This window comes from Engystomops pustulosus, chromosome 11 (assembly GCF_040894005.1).
Source record: "Engystomops pustulosus chromosome 11, aEngPut4.maternal, whole genome shotgun sequence".
In the NCBI taxonomy this organism is placed as follows: domain Eukaryota; kingdom Metazoa; phylum Chordata; class Amphibia; order Anura; family Leptodactylidae; genus Engystomops; species Engystomops pustulosus.
In genome coordinates this window covers 16,609,148-16,636,831 of record NC_092421.1, presented here as the reverse complement: position 1 = coordinate 16,636,831, position 27,684 = coordinate 16,609,148, and the positions used below count along the sequence as shown (strand labels likewise).

Here is a 27,684-nt window from a genome sequence, read left to right as displayed (position 1 = left end):
TCTGAACGATAAATCTAATATAGTTTATTGACTATAAAGTCCAACTCTACATTTTCTATAGGTTTGTGCAATTTTTTGCAATATTCTGACACAACGGAGGCCACTTCCACTGTAACCTGATGTTGCTTCCCTTTTGCATAGGACCCCCCCCCCCCCCCTTTGGTGCACCCATTGCAAATGTATCCCAAAATGTCTCTGAAACAATGCAACAGTTTCAGTGAAATGTGAAAGTTATGAATCTCTTTCAGACCCATTTGATGCATAAAATCCAATCGATTCTATAGACTCACCCTCCTATGCTTAAAACTTTATTGACTACTTTTTTGTTGCGCGTAGGATTTTTAGCGCGTAGGATTTTGTAGCGCGTAGGATTTTTTGCGCTTTCATTTGCATTTTTCCATTTCTGTTAATATTCTATTTTAAAGGTAATGTTCACAGCAAACATATTTATTTAAATTTTCTATACAGCACACTATAAGACATCATGCTATTCGCAAATTATTTCAAGTCGGTAACATTATGACTCCCGAGCAAGGAGATACTATACTTAATTTGAAAGCTGGCACTTGACATTAATTAAAAACACACCTACTGCCTAACTAGACAGCAATTTTCTTATGTGATTTGGACGATGTACACTCCATGCCTCTCTGATATGTGCCTGACAAATGTTCTACATGGAAAATTAACTCAGAAAATGTGAGGGTCAAGTAATTTATTCTAATGTACAATATCTATTACATTTATGAAATTGTCTGTAAGTATTCAAGCTTATTAATTTCATAGCTTTTCAATTCTGAACATAATAGGAATCTGAAAACTTGTGTGTACACCTCTTAGGTATAGCATTAAATCCACTTGCGTAACACTGATTTCCAAAGTGGCATCAAGATGTCTCTGACTCATGAGGGCATGGCCCCAACAAAATCAGCAGTAAAAGGAGACACCATGTTTAGAAGAACATTGTGACTTATACTTTTTATGAAATGTACAAAATACCAAAAGGCATCATTGTACTTGGAGGAAAAGCAATTTTTACAGTTGTATAGTAAAGGGTTATTTATAGTTTGAGGAGTTGAAGTATTGAAAACTCTACCCATTTGGCAAAAATTATACTATTGAAAAAAAAAAAGAAGTTGATATCGATAGATATAATTAACCCACAAATTAAAATGTTGGGGGGCAGGTCTGTGGGGTTCTTTGCAACAAGTGACACTTTTATGGAAAGATAAAATGTAGAAAAATATAGAAATATATACCGTATATTCCGGCGTATAAGACGACCTGGTGTATAAGACGGCCCCCCTACTTTTCTGTTAAAATATAGAGTTTAAGATATATTCGCCGTATAAGACTACCCCTTTTTCAACTCATACAAAACACCGGTAAAAATTAAAAAAAAAACAGATTTGAATTTAACATGGTCCTTTTTTAATTTAAATTCTTATGACATGCAGGTATATAGCAGGAAAACTGTCGCTCATAAACATAAGGCATACAACAACAACAACATTACCATCGTCCATTTTACTGTAAATGTTACCATACTGTACTATAATACTGCCCCTTATGTACAGGAATATAACTACTATGCAATATACCACCGCCAGCCCCCCCAGTATATATCTAGCCCTCCCCTGTATATAGCCAAACAACCACCCCAGTATACAGTCAGCCCCCCCTATATATTGCCAGCCAGTCCCCCCAGTATACAGCCAGCTCCCCCTGTATTTTGCCAGCCAGTCCCCACAGTATATAGCCAAACTGCTCCCCCTAGTACACTGCCAGCCTGTAAAAGTATTCTGCTGAATTACCGTATATCTGTATACTGGGGGCTTGCTGGCCGCATGGCAAGTGGATCTCTAGAGCTTCTCACCTTTCCCGCGATCCACCGAAGCTCCACTGCTACATTCCGGCCGGCGGTGACAGCTCATTGAGCACTGGCAGCTCACAGAATATGACGTCAGCCGCGTGCCGACGTCATATTCTCTGTGACGCTGGCACCCACGTAGCTGTCACCGGCGGCCGGAGTGTAGCAGCGGAGCTTCGGTGGATCGCGGGAAAGGTGAGAAACATTACCGGCGTATAAGACGACCCCAGACCAGACTGAAGATTTTTCAGTCTTCAAAAGTCGTCTTATACGCCGGTATATACAGTATATATTTTTTTAATAAGAAATATACATTATTTTTACGATTATCAAGGCGGTTGTATTGCAGTTGAATCAGTTGCAATTATTCTGTGTTGATGAGAACTAGACAAATGTACAGTATATAAATTGCAGTGCACAAAGGGGTTAATGACAGGAATTTGACGACTGCTCCAATCACAGTTATTGAGTGTTTGTTAATCACCGTTATTATTCAGGTGGTATTAATCAGGGTAGAATTGTAAAATTATACTAAAGACATTTGCAACATGATTATTCTTTATTAAGATGTACCATTTTGTGGCTACGACTAAGGACCCGATATGGTATAGGACGTCACTATATGCTTTTAAACCGTTTTTTTCAATAAAAGTGGATTTTATCTAAAGACACTTTGCTTTTTGCCTGGATGCTGGATTTTGTCCTTTTGGATTATTGGATTCCTGACCGGCCCCCACACAGTATGTCCGTGCACCGGCTATTTGAATTCATCAGCAATTGAATTCTTGAATATATGTTGAGCTCAGATTAATTTTTTCTTTTTGTTACCATTTTGTTAAAAAGTGGTCTTGCCATACAAAAGGCCCAGATTTATTAAAGCCCCTGCACCACTTTTCTGTCTGACTTTGCACATTCCTTTCAGTGCAAACCGCTTGCACAGTTGGACCGCGTGAAACATTTAATAAGCAGTGTCCGACAATTATGCATATCCTATGTTAAAGGTGCACAAAAAAAAGTTGGTCCTCTCTTTCGGAGCAATGCAGGGGCGCCAGATTCATGCAGAATGGGCGCCATAATTCCATGACACACGTCACAGATGAATTGCATGTAGGGCAGTTTGCATTGTTTCTGATGAATGTGGACCAAAGAGTCCATGCAATTTATAAATGTAATTTATTTGGCATTTGTAACAAGACTATAATTTACCCAACACACCTGGACACATGCAATACAGTGACTTAATATTAAAATAAACAAGGAGAACTTTCTCAATTATACCAATTCTTTGATACATATCATACACAGGAGAGTTGCCAAATTTACTAACCAATTTGTATGTTTCTACAAAGGTCAAGAACTAAAAAAGGCTGAAAGCACGCCAATTTCAAGTATAATGTATTTGTCATTACCTTCCATGAGAGCACTTGTAAAGGAATAAAAATGTAACAACTATCCCTCCTGTAATTGCAATCACCACAAGAGCCCTGTAAAATATATTACTAATCAGTACAAAAAGGAAAATATTTTTTTTCCCCTTGCCTTTCCTTTTACAAGTATGTTTGCAATGCTGGAAATAGTATTGACATTTTCAAAACAAATGTTCTCCGTGACCTGCTTTACCTACACTATACATCAAGTACTTTGTCATAAAATGTTCACTAGATGCTAATGACACAGCTACAAAGTACAATAGAATAAAAAAGACAAATCTGAACACTAGTACTAATTTGATCAGATTTACAATCTAATTATTAACAGTTACATAATTTGTCTACATTTCAATTGTATGTTTTTTTCTATAATAAGCAAGAGGCGTTTTGCAAATCCCACTGAAGTTCTTCAAATTTTTGTTTCATGCCACACAACAGGTTACACTTGCCAATCTGTTCCACATCTGACATGAACTTAAAATCCTGTTATGTTGTGATCCCCAGTATTACAATGGACTTCGAGAATCAATGCTACACTTTCCTTGGGAAACCACTTGAGGAGGCTGCTGCTGTGTGAGATGTATGAAAATTGCTCTTCTGGAAGCCCAGATTCTGGATCTAATTGAGCAAGTTTCAGAACTGACAATATGGACAGAAGTTTTACTGCTCCTTAAGCACAAACTCATTGGGGAAGATGGGTGTGGGGATGAAAATATGGAGGTGCATAGTGAGGGGGCAGCTAGTTGGGTAACATGTAGAAGGCAGGGTAGAGGGAAGAGTTGCAGGTAGTCTAGTCCTGATTTGGTGCAACCCAATAAGTTTGCCTTCCCATGAAAGGGATTTCAGCTCTGTAGTAGCGATGATGCAGCAATACATGGTCTCTAGATACCGGGGGACTTTCTGCTCCATTTAGAAAGGAAATGGGAGCGCAGGAAAGATTAGACAGGTGCAGGTAGTGGGAGATTCCACTATTCAAGAACAAACAGGGCAATCTTAATTTTAGCGAAATTACCTTATGTACTCTAGCCTATTGACTCGAGTATAAGCAGAGGGTGGGAAATGCATTGGTCACAGCCCCCACCCAGTATATAGCCTGCCAGCCCGCTGTAGTATATAGCCAGCCTGCCCACCTGCAGAAAAAAAAACCCACTGTACTCACCTTTCCAACACCCTCTATAGGTCCTCTTCTTGCTTTGAATCCTCTTCTAGTCCTTCGGTCTTCTTTGGCTCCTCTTTGAGTCTTCGTGCTCAGCTGCTTGCCGACGTCATTGTTTGTGAGCCGCTGGCATCGCGAGGGGACCTGAAGAGGAGCAGAATTACCCGAAGAGGACTCGAAAAAGGCACTGGAGCATTGGAAGCAAGAAGAGGACCTACAGGGGGTGTTGGAAAGGTGAATACAGTGTTTTTTTTGTTTTTTTGTTTTTTTACAGACTCCAGTATAAGCGAGTTATGGTTTTTCAGCACAAATTTTAGTCACAAGAGGCAGGCAGCTGATAATGAAGCAAATAAAATTATGGGATGTATCAAGGGAGGAATAAATTCTTATGATTGGGACATAGTTTTGCCCTTATACAAATAACTGGTCAGACCACACATGCGATATTGTGTACAGTTGTGGGCACCAATGTATAAAAAGGACATAATAGAACTGGATGGGGTGCAGAGGAGAACAACCAAGATTATTAATGGAATTGGGGGACTAGATTACAATGACAGATTACAAAAATTGGGGTTATTCAGCTTACAAAAAAGACAGCTAAGGGGTAATCTCATTACAACTCCCTGCTGCAGGAGGTTGCTATGGAAGATACTTTGTATATGTTCAGGATCTTGAGGTCTTTCTTGGAAGCAAAAATAGAATCAAGACACACATTATGGTAAAAAAAAAAAAACATTTTGCTAATCATGTAGCTTGGAACTGATGAACCTGCTTTTTTTTCCAACCTTTGAAACTATGATAAAACAAACTTTCAATCACCAAAATGAATAAACAAGTATCATGCACCATTATAGGTCAATTTAATTTACTTTAGTTGCTACATAAAAGTTTGTTAATACCACAGGCAAAAAAAGTTCTATGTTACCAAACAAAAAAGAACAAGTCACCCCACCTCCCCATCACTTCCAGCTCCACGCTACTCAATACATCATAGACAGATTTCCATTTGTAGAAAATGTACAAAAAATTCAATATAAACCTAAATAACGTGCATACATTCCATCTATACTTCACTAAACATAACTCAAGATATTTTTTAGTTGTTAAAATTTCAATACCAACTGTAATTGTCTTATTGTGTCATCTAAATGTCCAAAGTAAAAGTAACTTGGCTCATAGTTGTTGTTATGGCAACTTGCAACAACCATTAATCTGACTTGCCAACCAAGGACAACTTTCAGATAAATACAACTCTCAAAACCATTTACAGGGCACATGGACAAGGATAATATATAACATTTGAGTGGTAATAAAATGCTTCAAAATAATACAGTACAAGTCTCTTATCTCAACATCAAAGTAGTCACAACCTATGGAACCCTCCTTTACTTTGATGGTGGGGAAATGGAGTGAGTTTCATGTAATATCTTGCAAGTTTGACAAAGAAAAAAAAAAATAACCACACAAAATTTCAAGATAAACACGTTTTGTGTAAAATGGAGTAAAATGAATTGAATGCAATAACTTTTTTTTGTGCCTCACGAAAATCAGCCACTTTTGTACTTTTAGACAACGAACTTAAAATTGACAACTGCATGTCCCAATTCTCACTCTATAGAAATAATAATAAGGCTGGCTCCATTGTAAGACTTAGGATACATGCACATCTCATTTTTTTGCCTTGGTGTAAGGATACATTGTTTTGATTACATGTTGGGAATCCTCCCAAAAGGGCACAGACTTATTCAGTATTCTTATACATTGGGATATATCCTCTAGTTCCTCCTCCCTAAAAGTGAGGGCATTGATCATCGGCATCAAGTTTAGGATGTCTATTGGGTGATGTTAATACACAGGAGAGCACCCAGCTCTGTTAATCAACAATTAGCATGCACTATTGGTAAAACCATAAATGATTTAAAAATAAAATAGAAAAGGAGGTCAAAAACTAAGCCTATAAATACTATAAAAAGTGGTAATCACATACAATTAGTCAGATTGAAGATGACTGTGAGGGTCCTGCCATATCTTGTTGTGAAGCATTTTTAGTAGAGAACAGATAAAGGCTGCAGCATCTCCCTCGTGAGTCGCAAGTGGATAGGTATTTGGTTAGCAGAAAAACCCAAAGTAAATCAATGCCTCCAATGAATTTTTATGGGAATAGATACTATTAACATGGACAACACATTTCAGGAGCAGACCGTCCTCTTCATCAGGTATCAACAAAATTGGGAGTAGGGTTTACAAGTTTTAAGTAAAACATACATACAAAAATAATAAAGACAATGGGGCACATTTACTTAACAGTCCCCGGCGCGTTCCCCGATCTGGAATGTCCGACTGGAATGCATTGTGCCGCAATTGTCTAAGATTGTGCGCCCCATATCCTGCATGTGTCGCTTCCTCGACAGAGTTCACCTTCTTCTTCCTGGTGCATGTAAGTGCATGTCTTGCAACACAATTTTAAAGTTAAACCCCACGCTCAGTCCGAATCCGTCGGATCGCCCGACGACCCGACCCCCAATTTCTGTTGCATGAAAGCCGGCGCAATTGTGCCAAAATCTGATTGCGCGCGACACAATCCCCTTCTAAATAGCTGTCACAGCGCGCAAATCCCCAAAATTTCCAAAATCCGACGAACGTGCATTCCACGGACCCTTAGTAAATAAGCCCCAGTATTTTTGTAAGTTACAGATCGCATACTTCAAACCTATACAGACATAAAATCTTTAAAATAGATAAGCAAAGACCCATACAAAAATTATGTGTAAAGACCAATAAACGAAAAGATAAATGGCTAGGCGTGCCATTAAACGCAAAATCGGTGTAGACACCCATAGAATGGTTAAATAAATTAGCAGGATGTATACATACCTATGTATATAGAGCTATTTAAAGTCGGGAACCTGGGCAGGCAAAACACTAGGCGCTCCTGCCGACACCTCAGACTTTCTCCAGTTGTAGCTAAGATTACATTATTCACCCCAGCTCTCCAGCCCTGCCCTATTTATTTATCTATCTATTCATCACAATCTGAATATTCTGTCTGTTAAAGTGACGTAGCCTGCACATGTTATTCAATCATCAATTGAATATAGACCTCCACTCTCTTACTTCAGCCTAAAGCTATCTGCATAACCTAGAGTGCTTCTATTTGAGCAACTGGAGAAACATCCATTTTGGGGTCTATATATATATATATATATATATATATTATATTATATAAAATAAAATATATATATATACATACATACATACACACTCACCGGCCACTTTATTAGGTACACCTGTCCAACTGCACGTTAACACTTAATTTTGATCAGCCAAACACATGGTGGCAACATGGCTGCATTTAGGCATGTAGACATGGTCAAGACAATCTCCTGCAGTTCAAACCGAGCATCAGTATGGGGAAGAAAGGTGATTTGAGTGCCTTTGAACGTGGCATGGTTGTTGGTGCCAGAAGGGCTGGTCTGAGTATTTCAGAAACTGCAGATCTACTGGGATTTTCACGCACAACCATCTCTAGGGTTTACAGAGAATGGTCCGAAAAAGAAAAAACATCCAGTGAGCGGCAGAAATGCCTTGTTGATGCCAGAGGTCAGAGGAGAATGGGCAGACTGGTTCGAGCTGATAGAAAGGCAACAGTGACTCAAATCGCCACCCGTTACAACCAAGGTAGGCAGTAGAGCATCTCTGAAGGCACAGTACGTCGAACTTTGAGGCAGATGGGCTACAGCAGCAGAAGACCACACCGGGTGCCACTCCTTTCAGCTAAGAACAGGAAACTGAGGCTACAATTTGCACAAGCTCATCGAAATTGGACAGTAGAAGATTGGAAAAATGTTGCCTGGTCTGATGAGTCTCGATTTCTGCTGCGACATTCGGATGGTAGGGTCAGAATTTGGCGTCAACAACATGAAAGCATGGATCCATCCTGCCTTGTATCAACGGTTCAGGCTGGTGGTGGTGGTGTCATGGTGTGGGGAATATTTTCTTGGCACTCTTTGGGCCCCTTGGTACCAATTGAGCATCGTTGCAACACCACAGCCTACCTGAGTATTGTTGCTGACCATGTCCATCCCTTTATGACCACAATGTACCCAACATCTGATGGCTACTTTCAGCAGGATAATGCGCCATGTCATAAAGCTGGAATCATCTCAGACTGGTTTCTTGAACATGACAATGAGTTCACTGTACTCAAATGGCCTCCACAGTCACCAGATCTCAATCCAATAGAGCATCTTTGGGATGTGGTGGAACGGGAGATTCGCATCATGGATGTGCAGCCGATAAATCTGCGGCAACTGTGTGATGCCATCATGTCAATATGGACCAAAATCTCTGATTCCAGCACCTTGTTGAATCTATGCCACAAAGAACTGAGGCAGTTCTGAAGGCAAAAGGGGTCCAACCCGTTACTAGCATGGTGTACCTAATAAAGTGGCCGGTAAGTGTATATAATATATATATAATAATATATATATATATAATATATATAATAATAATAATAATATATATATACACACACACACACATTTAATTGTGGTATGGCATTAAATGTATACATCCGTTCTCTTACTTTAGCTTCAAGCTATTTGTATAACCTCAAGCGTTTTCTGTTTAAACCAATTCAGAAACATCTACTCTGGGGTCATTATATACATTCCGCTTATGTATTTACTTCTATGGGAATCTATAATATGTATTCCCCCAGTACAATCTAATTAAAAGGATGATATCCGCTGCAAATATTAGTATATGTGGAGTTTTAAGGTAAATTCATTAGGGTTTTATGACACGCCTACCAATTTATCTATTTGTTTATAGGTCTATTTATACATATTTGATATTTATTTTATTTTTTTCATCTATTTTCAAGATTTTATGTCTGTATAGATTTGAAGTATGTGTTCTGCATCTTACAAAACATACTAACTTATTATATTTCGATATATGTTTTACTTATCACTTACAGTGTAGGCCTAATTAATGTATTAGTGTAGACCTGATTAAGGGGTTGGTCCATTCCTGAAATGCGTTGCCCGTTTTATTAGCATCTTAATAAAGACTTTCTACTTTACCAATGGCGAAGCACATTAATTGTAGGCAACACGTCAATATACTTGGTTTTTTCTCTCCTGCTCCTGGGCGATGTAACCATCTTTATAAAGACGGTGACATCACTGGGGAACTTCCCTGAGCATACATTCACCAGACACCGGGAAGGGGGGCAGTACTGCTGCATCTGTCAACCATAGGCTTCAATAGTCTCTGCTGAACTTACATGCCGCTCAACAGGTGGGAAAAGGATGGAAAAATTAAGCTCCCTGCGTCTTTCCTTCCTGTATTTTCCACAGTATATAATGTATATATTGCCGTACTGAGGAAGAAAAACTGTGCCATTATATATCTATAGATATGCATATCTAAAGGATATCACCTGCTCCATTCAGATGCAGACAAAGGACTAATTCTCTTAGTTAGTCAATGACCATACAATCATCAATCCCATAAAGAGTAAATGTTTTCTACTGATATTTGAAAACGAGGTTCAGAAGATTTGCATAATTACTACATCCATTGACATCACACCCACGACCCTCTGACCCATTCTACTGTACTTGAGGTCTTAAAAATACATCGGCTCTTGTGCCTTTTAGGAATAAACCATGAACAACAGAGCTCTTTACAAAGTATAGATCAGGACGGAGAGTGGGCCACAGTCTGGGAGCTTTATTTTTGAGGGCTTGAAACAGAAAAGGGCTACAAGCTAAATGTTAAAGGTTAGGATTTCTATAATTTCTCTCCCCCACTCAAAATACTTTACATTGGCTCATTATCAATAGGTGATAGTTTTAATAGGTTTAGAAAAAAAATAAAAATTAGACAAGAGGACAGTGAATGAAGCCGATAGATTTTTGAGATGGGAAAAGAACAGTGGAAGGTGAAAAACGCCAATATGATTTCATAATCCCTTCTAATACAGTAATAACTATACAGAAGCACTTTCTATTGACACACTGCATCTCTACAGTAACCTATAGCTACCAATCAGCAATTATCCTGATTGATCTCATACAACCAAGATAATAAAAACGGCTAAATGATTTACTGAAGAGCATTTTGCACATTTGCACTTTACAGTTTTGCTATTAAGAGGCATCATGTCTCAATTTATCATCTTTCCCAAAGCCACAAATAGAAAAGTGCAACCTCGCATTATGTTGATTAAAAACAGTTCAATATATACATAAACGATTAGTCATAAAAAAAAGGTTTCATAGCAAATTCTTATTAGAATGGATTGTTGGCCCCGGCACATAATATGACTTGTCATTATGTAAAATGGGTTAAATATAATAATTCTTTGTGCTAAAAACACGACACACAAAAAAGTCGTCAGGAAACTTTACTGTTCCGTTATTTATAGCGTGAAGGATATATGTTGTATCAGAATACGTGTGAATGTCACACAGGAACTAACGGAAACTAATTAATATTTAGAAGATTAAATATTATGGTAAATCTAGTGAATATAAACTCAATGCAGACACTGCAAGTTAAAATATAAAAGTATGTTATATTTTTATAATTTAGGTAAAAAAATGTAATGTTTTTAAAACATACCGCACTTTCCCCTTTTGTTGTATTTATTTTGTGAGAAGATAAAAAATACTATAGGGCTTATTTACTAAGGTTCCGCGGTTGCATTTGCATCCGGTTTCCCGACATTTTCGGGGATCGTGCCAGGGATTGCGTCGCAAGCGATCGGATTGTGTCGCAATCGCACCGGCTTTTACGCGACACAAATTGGGGGCGGGCAGGCGGACGATCTGACGGATTCGGACAACTTGCTGGATTTAACATTTAAAACTGTGTCGCAAGCCAAGCACTTAAATGCACCAGGAAGAAGAAGGTGAACTCCGGTGGACCTGATCGGGGAAGCGACAGATGCAGGATATCGGGCCCATGCTGGTAGGGAATCCCGGCAGACTTCATCCTCGTCGGACATTCCGGATCAGGGATCGCGCAGGGACCAGGTAAGTAAATGTGCCCCTAAATGTACTATTTTAGACCATTTTATATCTGACCCCTTCATCCCATTGATCAATTGCAAAAAGGTTGAGACTACTCTCTAAATAAGGACATAGAATAGTTCGGGTTGACGCTTCGTACAGGTTCTAACAAAGAAATGTGGGTGGTAAACCTCATTGTATAGCACAAGTTTCTGTAGTGGTATGACAGAGGAGTTCAATCAATGTCAAACTATACTCGGCAGAGATTAATTTTAATTTGATTTTATGCTATTTTGATGAATGATAACTGCAAATTTACAGATGTTCCTGGAAAGTTAACAGTTAGGCAGTATAGGAAATGCCGTACAGTGTTTTTACAAAGTAAAAAGACCTAAAAGAAAATCATGAAGTGCTTTAACATCTAAACCTGACGGCCTGGAAAATCCCTGCTGAGCTCACCTCATCTTTCTACTGTAATTCACTTCCAAGTGCAGGCGGAAGAAACAACTGCATTTTACATCCAAGAATATCATGATATACGGCATATCATATCCCCAATGCTAAATACTTAATAGTTATGTCACATAGTGTATTTGCCAAGATATTGCAACCATAATAATAATGTAGTAAAGTTATTACTATCTAATATGTGACTTCTGCGCACGTAGCACGAATTTGAAGCTGAACTATACTGCATTGCTAATTGTACTTGAACGAAGGGAACATTAACATAAAAAAGTCACTTATCCAGACTCTAGAAATAAAGCAGCTAAGACACTGCTACTGTACTTCATACCTGGAAGATCCAGGGTTTTCTTTTTATGTTTTTGGTTTTACACTTCCTCTATCTAAAAAGTATCTATCTGATATTTGCATAGACAGACTGGAATGGGGGCTTGTTATATGTGGGATAAATTGTAGTTTCTAGTGGCATTTAATAATCTGTGACATGTATTGAAAAGTTGGACAAAATTCCAAATGCGGTGGAACTGGCAAATAATAAAAAAATGCTGATGCGCCATTTTCTGATGGGAGTTATTGTCATGACTTTCACAGTGTCCAGATGACACCTACCCTAAGTTCTTTGCCTCAGTATGATCACAGAGATACCAAATTTATACAGTTTTATGGCTTTAAAAGATTTTAAAAACTTTGAATTAAAGAAAACCTTGTGTCACCATTTCTCAGGGGCTTAACTTGAGGGGGTGCAGAGGGTGCAATCGCAACAGGGCCCAGGAGGCTAAGGGGCCCATAAGGTGTCACTTTCCCATATGAAAAGACTAGTACTGTATACCATACATTACAGTCAGGGGGCCTGGGGCAGACTTTGCACTGGGGCCCTGCAGATTCAAGTTACACCACTGCATATTCTGATACCCTTAAATATTACATACTTTGGTATACAGAGCTGGTTGTCGTGTCATCTTTTGTGTCATAGAATGACATTTGCAATAATATTATTGTGACAACCGTATGACCTTTGGATGATGTTTTATTTAAATATTTATAAAAGGCAAAATGACGAAAAAGGGTCTACTTGGATGTTTTTTTCTGTTACAGCGTTCATGGTGGGGAATAATTGCTATTTATATTTTGATAGATCTGATCTTTTATGTGATATACTGAAATACATACAATAATAGATATGATCACTTACACAATGTACTGCAATAAAATGGTACTTAGTATATTATCAATATACAGTACTGCTTCTGTATTACAATCTGGTGAATGACAGCTATGGCAGTCTTTCAAAGGATCTCCTACTGCCATGGCAAGAGAACAACACCCTCCAATGACAACATGGGGAGGGGGGGCAAAATGAGGATAAAATGTCGATTTGGATGGCAATCATCCACAGGGTTCATGGCTGGGAATAATGATTTTTTACATTTTTATAGATTAGACATTTTGGGACACTGGGGTACCTAACATATGTATGATTTTTAATTATCTTTATGTGTGTTTAAGGGAGAAGTGGGTGATTTAAAAAATAAATAACATTATATTATTTCATACCCCCTAGGGTACTTGAGCCATAGGGTGGGTCTGGTCACTTGTACAATGTACGGCAATACAACTATATTGCCCTGAATTGTCAATATACTGCATTATGCAGAAAACACCTAGTGTTTACACCAGTGTAGTGAAGTGGCAGGAATAGTCCTGTGTGACATTTGAGCAATCTAAAGTCACAAAAACCCTCTATGCAACTTTTTTGCAATTTTTATACCCCAAAAAAGCCTAGTAAAACCAATGATAAATCTCCCCCCATGGTGCATATGAAAAACGCTGAGCCCTGTTCATACACCCGCAACCTCTTATGGATGTAAATATACCAGTCAATGACATGCCGTCATTAAGAGCTTAAATTGTTAGACAACAAAGAAGAGCAATTGTTCTGGTCATACTCTGAAATTGCAGCCCATGTATGCATATGCAAATAAGCTTTACAGTTAAGGCGAACTTGTCACCAGGAAGGTAATTTTTAGCTTGTAACAGTTCCCAATATCCTATGCTTCGCGGATTTAAAAATGCCTTTGTCAGCTTTATGAATCATTTTAGTACTTTACACAAGTTTAATTCAGATAACCTGGCTCCCTGCCAGCAGCATGTGGTGAGTCACATGGGAGAGGGAGCTTTTCAGTATGCATCTGCCTGTGTCTCCTCTTACAATCTGCCTCCACTCCAGTCCACACCATCCCTTTACTGCTCAATACACATGCCAGGAAGGGGGGGATGAGGGTGCTGCATGAGTGGGGGGAGAGGAGACTGACAGGCACACACAGGCTTTAGCTGCCAATTTCCAGGGACTCGCCACACACTGCTGGCAGGGAGCCACGTAATGTGAATTAAACTTATATAAACTACTGAAAAGATTCAGAATGCTGACAAAGGCATTTGAAAAATCAGCAAAGCATACGCCATTGGAACTTTTCACTAGCTAAAAATTATATTCCTGGTGACAGTTACAGATCAAATGGTTTATCTTTTTATTTTCACACGGAGCTTATATTGGTTGTCAAAGCATTATTAAACATGGCAAAATGCTTTTAATTATTCTACAATTATGACCTGAAGGGATTCATTCTTACACTATGTATATGGATCATAAATCTTATTTTACATTTATCATCAAAAATCCAGCAAATTCCACATCCAAGAAAATTCTAAGACTTGTTTCAAATTTTCTTAAAATTTGTTCTCTTAAACCCCTTCTCTCCTACAACTTCCACACAGTTCTCCAGCAAGTTCCATCAATGTCACTACCACAACTTTTATTACTGCCTTGTTTGATATTTATAGAAAAGTAAGTGCTCTTTCCTTCCACCAATAACTTGGTGCCAGCATTTGATTAACAGTATGCCCTTAAAATCAATCCCTGTGAAAGGCAGGGCATGACAGAGTTTCGACTTCCTGTTTAAACTAAATGAAAAGACTCAAGCACAAGTTGATTCATCCCTCGGTTGACATGAAGGTTGAAATAAGATGACGCACAGTTAATATAATGTCCACTTTTAATTAATTACGTTGTAAATTACCAATGAATTGCATGGTAAGAGATAAGGGAAGTACATGGAAGCCACTTAACACATCAACAAGATTTGCTTATTTAGATGGAAATACTTGAATATATCTCTCGAGGTTTATAGTGTTAGATGCCTAGTAACCTCTCTAACTTAAAAGGACCATATTGCTTACAGCACTTTAATTACGATAGGTACTAATTAGTACTGCCCTGTGAACGGCCTCCTCAGATCTATATAAAGGCACAAATAAGGTCAATTAAAGGATCCAACAAAGTCAACAACTTCTTTCCTATGTAAAACCAGAGAGATAGAAATTGTTTCCATAATCATATAAGACAAGTTTGAGTTTCAAATAAAATGATGAACATTACTTTTTTTTTTAGATCTAAACTATGTTCCATTATGTTAAATTTTCAATAGAGCAGTCAAACTATGTCAGAACGAAATGTGACTTTCACCTTTTTTATTTTTGCGAATGCCAGGATATATTTAAAATAATATCAGGGTATGTCGCTCTTACAAAGATGTCCTTAGATGGAATTTTTAAATTAGAACCCCCTTGGCTACAGAATATAGAAATGAAATTCCGTAACAATAGGTTTTTAATGTAATGTATTTGCAGCTCTACCTATGGTGAAATTGGTAATAAGGCACACTCTGCTGGCAATCTCTACAGCAAGGACAGATTGCGTATGTTCCGTAAGCTGGACTAGGACTGTATGTCACCTCTCTCTAGTTATGCAAATGTACAGTTTGCCTCACTAATGTGCTGAGTGTGACAGATTATTAAATACCGTTTGCTTTTTTGGTGCTCTTAGTTTAAAGGGTGTGCGCCACATTTCTGTCGAGTTGCTGTGAAGCATGTATATTTTATTGAATAAAAAAACAAGATTGTGTGGCAAATTTACTTACACGGCCCTGTCGCGCTCCCCGATTCAGACGGTCCAACGAAGATTAAGTCTGGCGCGATTCACGTAGCTCGTGCGCCAGTGTTCCTGCATCCGTCGCTTCCCCGCTCAGGTCCGCTGGAGTTCACCTTCGTTCCGATGCTTGTAAGTGTGTGTCTTGCGAAACAATTTGAAATGTTAAATCCCGCGCGTAGTCCGAATCGGTCGGGTTGTCCAACAGCTGCGCCTCCCCCCCCCCCCCCGTTGCGCCAAAATGCCAGTGTTCCTGCATCCGTCGCTTCCCCGCTCAGGTCCGCCGGAGTTCACCTTCGTTCCGATGCTTGTAAGTGTGTGTCTTGCGAAACAATTCGAAATGTTAAATCCCGCGCGTAGTCCGAATCGGTCGGGTTGTCCAACAGCCCCGCCTCCCCCCCCCCCCGTTGCGCCCAAATGCTATCGCATGTGCCACAATGCGTTAAATGCGGTGCAAAACGGGGACCCTTAGTAAATGTGCCCCTGTATGTTTCATCCTAGCGTGGTTTTAGTGTGCCATATACCTCACACGTTTTTGCCAATGTGGTGTGCGGTCTGAAATCGGCACCAGAACGCCCTTTAATTTGAAGAATTTTGCAGTGTGGGTAACAGTGCAGTCACCAAACACTTTATAGATGCATTTGCAAGCACTTTGCATATTCTTTTCAGAGCAAAGTAGGACAGAAAATTGGCACAGCCAGTTCACTAAATGTGACCCTATGGTTTATTTATACAGGGAGCGAAAATCAATTGTCTAGCACAATGTTCCAACTCTGACTTTCAAATAACCGTAGTTAAAATACTGAGTGTACTCAGCCACCACAAGGGGGAGTCTATTCCAGAGTGATCTGAGCATGCACATTCCCCATAAAACTGTATGTACAGCCAATAGCTTTAACCTAGGACATCCAGATCAAGTAGTTAATAACTAATTGACTCATTAATGGTAGAAAAATACCCCATTTATGTGCAATACATTAATACAAAAAGAGCTGTGCTGAAAAAGGTTTTCACTATTCAAGCTGCAGCATTGCAGCACAGCCACTTTACAATGGACACAGTCACCTGCATCTGGCTCAAACCTGTTATACTTTAATGGGACAGAAGCTTTCTGGAGAAGCGATCAATGCAGAGACCCCCCACAGATATGATATGTTTTACCTAACCCCCAATTGAGCAGGTGTTTTGCTCCTACAAGGGACCAAGCCCCAATAACAATCCAGGTAGCTGTGTGATAATGACATGAAAAAAATCACAGCTTTAAGCCCGATTGCAAACTAGTGCAGTATTTCCATCAATACTTCCATTTAGGTCTGTGTACTAGAAAACTGTTCAGGTTGATATAGATTTAAAAAACAAACGAAAAAAAAAGAGGCTAATAGCAATGAGATCATTGCTGACTCACCTGGGTAACTGGTCTACTGCATCGTCAATGGGACTCTAATGTATTGCTGCTTAACCTATGGATGACTGCCTGCCCTGGAGCAAGAATGTAAACTAAAGAGTATCTATTACACATTGCCCTAGTCCCTAATGTATAGTTTAGCTATGATGTTTTACAATGAAGCACATGCTGAAGGGCTATGGTAAATGCAATACTTTACCTACTAACATAGGTGGAAAAGGCCTGCACCAGCACATGGACACTGAGGAAAATATTATTCAGACCATGACCAAGAAATAACATTTCAATAGTTTGAAACTTTATTGTCCCCCCACTCTTCTTTTAATAGAAGATCCTATATTTTTAATGCAATTGAATAACATGTTCTATTTTTAATACTTCTTTGAGTATTCCAGACACATCTCCATGTTTGGCTATTTTGGAAAAATGGCCACAATAAACCGTGAAATATTTTAATGTTATAATAGAGAATGTCCACATCATGTTTTAACATTTATCTTATCTACACCAACTTTTTTTATAGTGTTAAAGGGAACCCCGTCACCAGGGACTTCATTTTCACTAAAGACAAGTTGCAGAAGCCCTTCATACCTGCAGTGCATAGATGCCTTTCTGCCTTCTCTAAGCATTTGCATTACAATTGTGTTGTATAACTTACCTTGCATCCTGAAAAAAACCTCTGTGTATGCCTAGGGGTTGGGCTTTGATTTGGATGCATTTCAAAAAAAACATGTACATTGTACACTCACCGGCCACTTTATTAGGTACACCTGTCCAACGGCTCGTTAACACTTAATCAGCCAATCACATGGCGGCAACTCCGTGCATTTAGGCATGTAGACATGGTCAAGACAATCTCCTGCAGTTCAAACCGAGCATCAGTATGGGGAAGAAAGGTGATTTGAGTGCCTTTGAACGTGGCATGGTTGTTGGTGCCAGAAGGGCTGGTCTGAGTATTTCAGAAACTGCTGATCTACTGGGATTTTCACGCACAACCATCTCTAGGGTTTACAGAGAATGGGGCAGAAATGCCTTGTTGATGCCAGAGGTCTGAGGAGAATGGGCAGACTGGTTCGAGCTGATAGAAAGGCAACAGTGACTCAAATCGCCACCCGTTACAACCAAGGTAGGCAGAAGAGCATCTCTGAATGCACAGTACGTCGAACTTTGGGGCAGATGGGCTACAGCAGCAGAAGACCACACCGGGTGCCACTCCTTTCAGCTAAGAACAGGAAACTGAGGCTACAATTTACACAAGCTCATCGAAATTGGACAGTAGAAGATTGGAAAAACGTTGCCTGGTCTGAGGAGTCTCGATTTCTGTTGCGACATTCGGATGGTAGGGTCAGAATTTGGCGTCAACAACATGAAAGCATGGATCCATCCTGCCTTGTATCAATGGTTCAGGCTGGTGGTGGTGGTGGTGTCATGGTGTGGGGAATATCTTGGAACTATATGGGCCCCTTGGTACCAATTGAGCATCGTTGCAACAACACAGCCTACCTGAGTATTGTTGCTGACTATGTCCATCCCTTTATGACCGCAATGGCTACTGATGGCTACTTTCAGCAGGATAATGTGCCATGTCATAAAGCTGGAATCATCTCAGACTGGTTTCTTGAACATGACAATGAGTTCACTGTACTCAAATGGCCTCCACAGTCACCAGATCTCAATCCAATAGAGCATCTTTGGGATGTGGTGGAACGGGAGATTCACATCATGGATGTGCAGCCGACAAATCTGCGGCAACTGTGTGATGCCATCATGTCAATATGGACCAAAATTTCTGAGGAATGCTTCCAGCACCTTGTTGAATCTATGCCACGAAGAATTGAGGCAGTTCCGAAGGCAAAAGGGGTCCAACCGTTTACTAGCATGGTGTACCTAATAAAGTGGCTGGTGAGTGTATATGCTGCTCACTCCTCAGCTCTCAGTCCCCACCTTTGTGCTCCTTCACAGGGACAGAGCACCCAGCCAGGTGACATCAGTGGGGGAGGGAGGAGCTGTACAAGAGCACAAAGGTGGGAGCTTATAGCTGAGGAGTGAGCAGCAGAGACAAGTCACATGTTTTTTGAAATAACTACACAGATAATTTTGTTAGGGTACAAGGTAAGTTATACCTTTATGCCTTTTCTAAGCATTTGCATTACAATACAATTATATGTGCAACGCAGCTGTAATGGGCTGGTGACAGGTTCCCTTTATTAATTTTCCTTAACATATACAATCACAAAGACAATAGTTGACTCTTTAAAGTTGTGGCCTTAAAAACTGAACACAGAAACCAGGAGTGGTTTGAAAAAAAAAAAAAAAGAACATTATCACCAATCATATCTTTCCCATTGTGATTCACACCTTGTTTTAGCTTCAAAAATTACATAAAAACTGGAAGGTGTGAATGTGAAAAAAGTCATAAGGCTTATTCACACAGGCATGTCCATTAAAAACTCTTCTGCTTTGTTTCTTTTTTTCCCATTTTGTTAATGCATGTATTGAATTGAATGATCAGTTATTTTCCACCACAAAAAAACCCTGATGTTTTTACATTAATTAGAAGACAAAACGCCTAGTTGTCCAGCATGATTCACATCAGTTTATTCTGCATTGACTTCTGTTAAAGTCTGTGGTGTGCAAATGTGATAAAAATAGGATCCGTTGACTATAATTGAATTGTGAATTAAATACACTAAAAAGGGTCAATAACGACAAAAAAGCTAATATGTGAATTAGCATTCAGTTTGCAAGAAATATGCAATATAAAAACAATATCAGTATCAGTATAAATTCATTTACATGAAAATATAGGCATTAAAGGGCAGGCATCTGTTACAGACATTTTCTGTTGGTCTGCTGCATCTATTTCGTGTTGGGTATAGATTCTGTGCCTGCGCATGATCCCCACCCAGTCTGGCTTCTATGGCAATGGCACCTGTGTATTGTTAACATAGATTGTAGTGGTTTAACCATTTAGATGTCGATTCCCAGTCAGTAGTTTTCATTAATTTGATTACTGCCACAGGGCAATTTTTAGTATTAAACTATTAAAGGCTTAATTTAAGGGCATCATTACTTGCGGAAATTTCTTAAATTGTGCAAGTCATCATAATATTTGTGGGGTAATGATGAGCCTACCGTCAAACTATGATTTCGTTAGCAGTCAGAAAAAGGAACCTTTTGTGGGTTTAGAGAATTTAATTCTAATGCTCTTACGGATGTTATTGCTTTGGAATATGGTTTATTATGTATTAACAATACAGTGTGATGATGGCGGATCTTCAGAAAATGCCATTCCTTTCTGACTGGTGGTGACCCTCAGATAGGTTTCTCTTCAGTCCTCACAGAAACAACAATAGTTCAATGCTGCAGGTCCCTTTAATAAACTTTCTTGTATGGATAACTAAAATAGAACTATGCATAGGTACCATTGGTTCAACTCCCAACAATATGCACTTATATTAATATTAATTAGAACAGATCCCCAATAATCTTATATTGACCCCAAAATCAGCTGGTCTGAGCAGATGATAAACAGAGAATGGAGCAGAAAGCAGATAATTCCGGGTAAACCAGGTCACTGCAGGATAGTTCAACAATATTTTTAACTTTTAAGAAAAACTTTTCCTCACCTTAATTTTTGTGTGCCGCCATCCTATTTGTGATATACTTATGAAGGGTGTGTGTGCATCCAACATTTTATGAACAGTGCAAATGAATAATAGTTGTAATTTTTGTATATGCAATGTATATGTATATATTCTAGTTAGATATATATATATATATATATATATATATATATATATATATATATATCTATCTATTTATTTATATAGATATATATAGAAAAAAAGAGAAAATTGGGTCTTTAAAAGCAGCTGATCCAGATGCATCAAAAGTTCCCCAGAAAAATACAGTAGCGTGAAATGTTGGTATATTATATATATATATATATTTGTAGGAAAGAGGCAGCACTCCAAAGTACGTGGAAAAGGGTGAAGCTTTTATTCCATTTTGCACATGGAATAAAAGCTTCACCCTTTTCCACGTACTTTGGAGTGCTGCCTCTTTCCTACAAATATCTTGACGGACCCCAGCCAAGGGTCCTACGGCTGCTGCACCCTCGCCTGCCTGTGCTGCTTCAGACTCTCCTTCTTTTATATATATAGATATATAGTGTGTGTATACAAACATGCATACACGTCTTTTAGCTTTAGTAATGCAGTTGCTTAAACGTCAATATTGGAGTTAAACCAGCCATACCTTCATCGCTCTGTGCCCAATTGCATTTGAAGTAATTTCCCAACACTATTACAAAAGTTATCCAGTTGCAGAGCTTCAGTATCATTTTCTGTCAAACGTCACTCAAGGCCAATCTGAAATGAGAAATAAAAAAACAACAACATTAAGATATGACATGCTCGTTTATCATTCATTCAGCGACAGTCATGTTGTAGAGGATTCCATTCAGTTCATCATCGGTGACTGGTATCAATAACAGTGTAACTGCTATTCTCACAGAAGTAAGCAGTGTGACTTTACTTATTGCCCTCTAGCAATCCTTAAAAGGCGGCTTTCTGATAACAAATCCACAGTAAACCGCTACCTTGTTTTTTGTTTTTTTTTCCCCTCATATCACTCAAATGTGTCAGGAGTTCAGAAAATGATACAAAGCACTAAAATAGACCGTAAAATGCTATAGTAGTTGTAGAAAACATCAATCTAAAAATCAAACCTGTTCCTTCCATCACACAAACGTCAGTCTGAAATCTCAGATGAAGCTTAACAGAAAACCATTGCTCAAACATGCCTGCAAACCTATAGAAAGCAAGCCAAAGTGTTTTTTGTCTATCATAATCTCTATAAAGCTACTCACTAAAAATACTTTTAACTTGGCAAAGGTCAAAAACAAGCATATGGATAAATACTAAATAATTATTGGGGGGGGGGGGGGTGAAATACAATTACACTTTTATATAGTAAATAATTTTGTATATTTTATAATAAACAAATAAGCCAAAACTTTAAAACCAGCTGGGAAAATAAATATCCAATTTAATTTTTTATAAATGTATATCTCGCCACAAATTGTGCAGCAATTCCTCAAATGTTCAAATGTTTTCCCATTACAATTTTCATGTTCTAAAAATGCACAAAAAAAATGGCCAACTAAGCTGTTAAGTCTGGAAAACCAAATCCAAAAAGTGCCATATTCAGACTAATTTTATATCGTAATGTCTCCATGTGATTGCAGCAGGGAGAGATGAATTCCATCAGAAACTTCTTTTATTATAAACATGTGCAGTCAGACATCCACCATTTCTTCTCCTAGCTCCCAGCAAACCACACCCCTTCACTTCCTGTCACATGTTCTCATTTCTAAATGAAACATGTATGCTTGCTGTATGTTACATATACCACAATCGAGGCCTTAATATAGTGGGGCTAAAGCTCATGGCCATGGTCATTTTGTGAATCCTGGACTCTGATGTGGTCGTATTTCACCGGCACCAACTGTAACTGTAATCATGATTGCAATGCAGTGCTTTTCTTCTCCGACAAGGAGATAGTCCCATCCTCTACATTTGGTCGGTCTGTGAACTACAGCCACCACATAGTCCAGTTTTCAAGGACAGACCACAGTTATCTGAATATGCACTAACTGTATGAAAACTATCTCAGGGCTGAACTTCGTACGATGCAGTTCTTAGTACCAAATACAGCAATGTAGCAAACCGTAACTCTCTTGCCCTTGGGCTGTATTTGTGATTGAAGCTCAAATAATGGTAAAGAAAACAACATCAGGTTGATAGAACACCAACCCCAGTAATCCAATTGTCATTGTTAGAAGTTACAATTGTTCTTTTCGCACTATACATATGCATGAAATAATAATAACAGAAACAATCCCCTTAGCAACACTAAGTGCAGCTTATGACAAGTTTCTCTTAGCAACAATCTAATTTTTCTTTCTTGCCATGGTCACAAATAAGTTAATATTCAATGCAGTAAAATGTATTGAAAAATTTTGATAAGGCAACATAGAAATATTCTATCTACATAGGTTTATATTGATGAATTCTTGGAATAAAATCTCCATTATTCATAAATATTTCATCAACCAGTGTCATCAGGTATTGGCTTTTAACATTTTGCATTGCTGTAAAACAATGTACCTTTATTTACGTCCACTCATTGACACTTGTATGACCTTGAATCTTTTGTTTAGTTTCCTATTATGCGTATGTCAATTGAATGTGAAATATGTATTATACGTCATCTATTCACTTACTGAAAGGTACATGAGATACTTATATACTAAAAGGTAGTTAAATCGAAGTACAATTTAGTTACAAACGAAATAGGTTGATAGGTTTATTGACACTAATTGTAAGAAAATACTGTATATAATCGAGTATAAGTAGACCCAAGTATAAGCCAATGCCCCTAATTTTATCACAAAAACCTGGTAAAACCTATATTTTTTTACTCGAGTATAAGCAGAGTTTGGGTTATATTTAATTATATATGGTAGTTCACTAATAGTTCAGAATTCTCAAACAATATCAATGTAGAAAGATGCATCACTGTTACCAATTTTGTGACGCATATTACAGAAACAATTTAGTCAAGCTCTTTACTTCTAAGGGAATAATATCCCCATGTAGTTGTTGAGGCGGTACCTAAAATAGTCGCTTTATTGAAATAAAAGGCTGTGCTACAGGTTTTATAGGACGAATAACCAAAACTACAAGTGATCTAACCATGTGGGTGGAGCAGTGATGTGCACGTGTGATGTTTGTTCAATTTATCTCTACCGAGATGCCAAAACTGCCAAACCAGAAGCCCAATAGAGGTTAATTGAGTGGTGGTCGCATATGCAAATCACTTCTCCATTAAAGTTCACAAGAAAGTCTATGTAGGACGGTGTTCACACCATCCAATGAGTGCGTCGGCATTATCAGACCTGTGTACAGTGGTGAGATGGCAATGACACATGTAATATCTACCGGGTATCAGGAGTATCGAGGGTGGTGCTCATCTGCTAAAACCAGCATCTTCAAATAGTGAAAAAATAGAAAAAAACAAGAGGCACTCACCCAAAAACTCTTCATTTATTTACATCTCATAGGACAGGGAGGTATGACAGGACGTAACTCACGGCAACGGGCCGTTTCGCGCACTCCTGCGCTTTGTCGAGCTGTGTCGCAGGAGTGTGCGAAACGGCCCGTTGCTGTGAGATATGTCCTGTCATACCTCCCTGTCCTATGGGCTGTAAATGAAGAGTTTTTGGGTGAGTGCCGCTTGTTTTTTCTATTTTTTCACTTCTCCGCTAATATGGGACAATTTCTAGGGATTCCTAGTGGTCACACTGCCAGCACCTGAATGAGCAAGAAAAGGCAAGACTAGATGCTTAAATACATACTTTTAAAACTGTAGCTCAGTTGAACAAGCAATGGTTTTCTTGCATTGATATAATTAAATCAAAGCGAAATAATACAAAACCTATATTGAAGAAATTTAACTAGCATTCTTTACCTTCCATTAAAAAAAAAAAAATCTATGACTGAGGCTTTGGTTATAAAATGTTGTATAATACCAAAGAAGCAACAATCTTTAGCTGGGATTTGGTTAGACCCTGGTTAGGCTACTATTTATAAAACAACCTGTGATCACAAACACAAAAATACTTTTATACACAGTGTGACATGATAAGTATCTCAGGACAATATGGTTATATCATGACCATACATGCTCAGGAAAGAGGAAAGGTAAGTAATGTGCATCACCTCTCAACATAAAATGTTTCTGTTAATAATTCTGGATGATATTTTCTTATAATGCAGTGTCGGGCCATACCTTCTTTATTCCTTCTAGAAAGTGAATGGCCAAATGGGTCATCTTGACTAGGGCCCACAGACTGATATTGTCCAAACAACACCGATAGTCTAACTGTACAGGGAATAACCCTAACTGATAACACCCAGTTGCAATATTTTTTTTAAATTGTAAAGAAGAATAAACAATCAAAAACCATACAATATAGATTTAGAAAAAAAAATGTAAAAAAATTAAAAAATTTAAAATTGCTATTTACGTGGAATGAAAGGATTTATAAAAAAAATTTGAGAGTTGATTGTTCTTGTTTCTTACACATTACATTTACAGTTACTGTTATACTACAGCATTGGCAACCTAAAGTGCCAACTAATGTGAATCTATTGGAAGAAAAGTTCCATACCATTAACACTACTTTAAAAAAAAATCAACAGTAGTTAAGTGAATCCAATCTGTGCAGCGAGCGGCCAGCTACAACCTGAAGCAAATTGTTTTACAATATACTATACCTATTACAGATACAAAGTTAAACAGGCTTAAATGATTATTACACTTGGTGTATTGTGAGAGCTTATCTGGAATATTTATTTTTCAATTACCGTGATAGACACTTTTAATTTATTTAAACAGAACAACACATTGCAGTCGAATGAGATTGAAACAATAGGTTTTTTTTTTTTTTTTCTTATACCAATTCAATTACTTTGTGTCCTGGGAAAATGTGCATTATCTACAATTGTACCTAGTTTTTTCCTCACTTTTTTTTCATTCACTATTCAGAAACACAGATCATTTCAATAAAGCTTCTTTATGAGAAATGACTCATCTACAAGGATAGATGCCAAGGTAAGAAACTCTTGTACAAAACAAAGACATCCAAGACATCTGCCAAATGCGCAGCGCCACCCTCCGTCTGATCGCTAACAAATTAATATGATATTTTTAATCTAGTAGATGAATGAATCAAGACTTTATAGTGCCCATGTTTTCTCGATGCAGAGAGAAAAATACGACTGGTTGGATTATCGAGGATTTAGCCGTCTCGTTTTTAATTTCATCATTTGCCTTGGCGAATTGTGATTATTGCTCGAGAATTGTTATTTTTATATTTCCATCTGGCATGGTTGTTGGCAACTGCTATTACCTGTGGTATCCACCAGAGTATTCCTAGGGGTTTGTCTTAAAAGCACCATCCATATTGCAGCGAGGTGGCAGGACAAATCCGGCTCCTTGGTTAAATCAAGTCATAATATTTATCTTGGATTGTAGTATTTAGCAATGTGATGACCATCATATGTAATAAGCAGAATGTTTCAGATGTGAAATATAAAAGATTGACAGCAAATGAGTGAGCACCATACCATGAGACACGTGTCCTAAAGCAATCTTGTCACATTGAAAACCTAATCTGCAGAAGGGACAATCTCTGCTCATTTTCACCCATGCCCACTCATATATAGACTGCTATCCATGCCTGAGTAGGTCGATAGACTGGACTCCTTAGCCTAATAGTAGAAAACGGCAAGAACTGGTACCTTTTAAGTTTATTAACACAACAAAACATATACAGGCGGTCCCCTACTTAAGGACACCTGACTTACAGACGAGTTAAAAGATGGACCCCTCTGCCCACTTTGACCTCTGGTGAAGCTCTCTGTTTGCAATAATTACCTGTATAGTGTCTGTAATGAAGCTTTATTGAAACTCCTTGGTCCCATTACAGCAAAACAATTTGAAACGCCAATTGTCATTGGGCCAAAAAAAATAATATTGTCTAGAACTACAATTATAAAATATACAGTTTCAACTTAAGAACCAACCTATGGACCCCATCTTGTACGTAAACTGGGGACTGCCTGTATAATCTTCTGTCATTGTGAAAAGGCACTATTCCTGAATACACCATGTAATGTGAATGGAGGAGGTGTATACATGGCATATTGCTTCATTGAAGGGGTTTTACCATGAAATTTTTTTTTCAAATTTCAATCCTTTAGTGATGTTAACACAATAAAGATAATTTTTAACCTTTTACTATACAGTTTTGTTTAGTTTTATGCTGTTTGAGCTCCAATCATTCCCTCGGCTGGTCAGTGTAAAATTCCAGTGTGTGGGCGGGGACTTTCTAAGCAGACACATTGTGATCTATCTAGTTCTGTGGGGTGACAGTGTGGTTACATTATCAGGATACAGGTGTGTATATATACATTTTCCTTCTGAACATTGTACTAAGACACTGACACATAGAAAGAGATGGGAGATCAGAGATAAGATCCATGCCTATTACACACAGTGACAGTCATCTCTCCATCTCTGCTATTCCACAACACACTAGATCTGCTGTGCCTCCCCAGATAAAGAACTTATCTGTGCGTAGCTTGTAGTTCTCCTCATGCTGCTGCAGGCAGGAACTCATTGTCTGTGTCTTAGTGTGCATCAGTGTCTGTAAGCTCCATCATGGACTGGAGGGGACTGGACTAGAGTGCCGGATGCAGAGGGAGAGAGAAACTCA

The 27,684-nt window shown here is 38.4% G+C and overlaps 1 protein-coding gene across 1 annotated transcript in view; it reads right to left on the bottom strand.

The window, feature by feature from the left end:
* The window catches only part of PCDH15 (protocadherin related 15), a 934,666-nt gene that overhangs the window by 770,514 nt on the left and 136,468 nt on the right, over positions 1-27,684 (bottom strand). The window contains exon 2 of the mRNA XM_072131129.1: positions 21,597-21,709. Coding sequence (XP_071987230.1) covers positions 21,597-21,681 — 85 coding nt within the window. The 5' untranslated portion in view covers positions 21,682-21,709. The remainder of the gene's footprint in view (positions 1-21,596; positions 21,710-27,684) is intronic.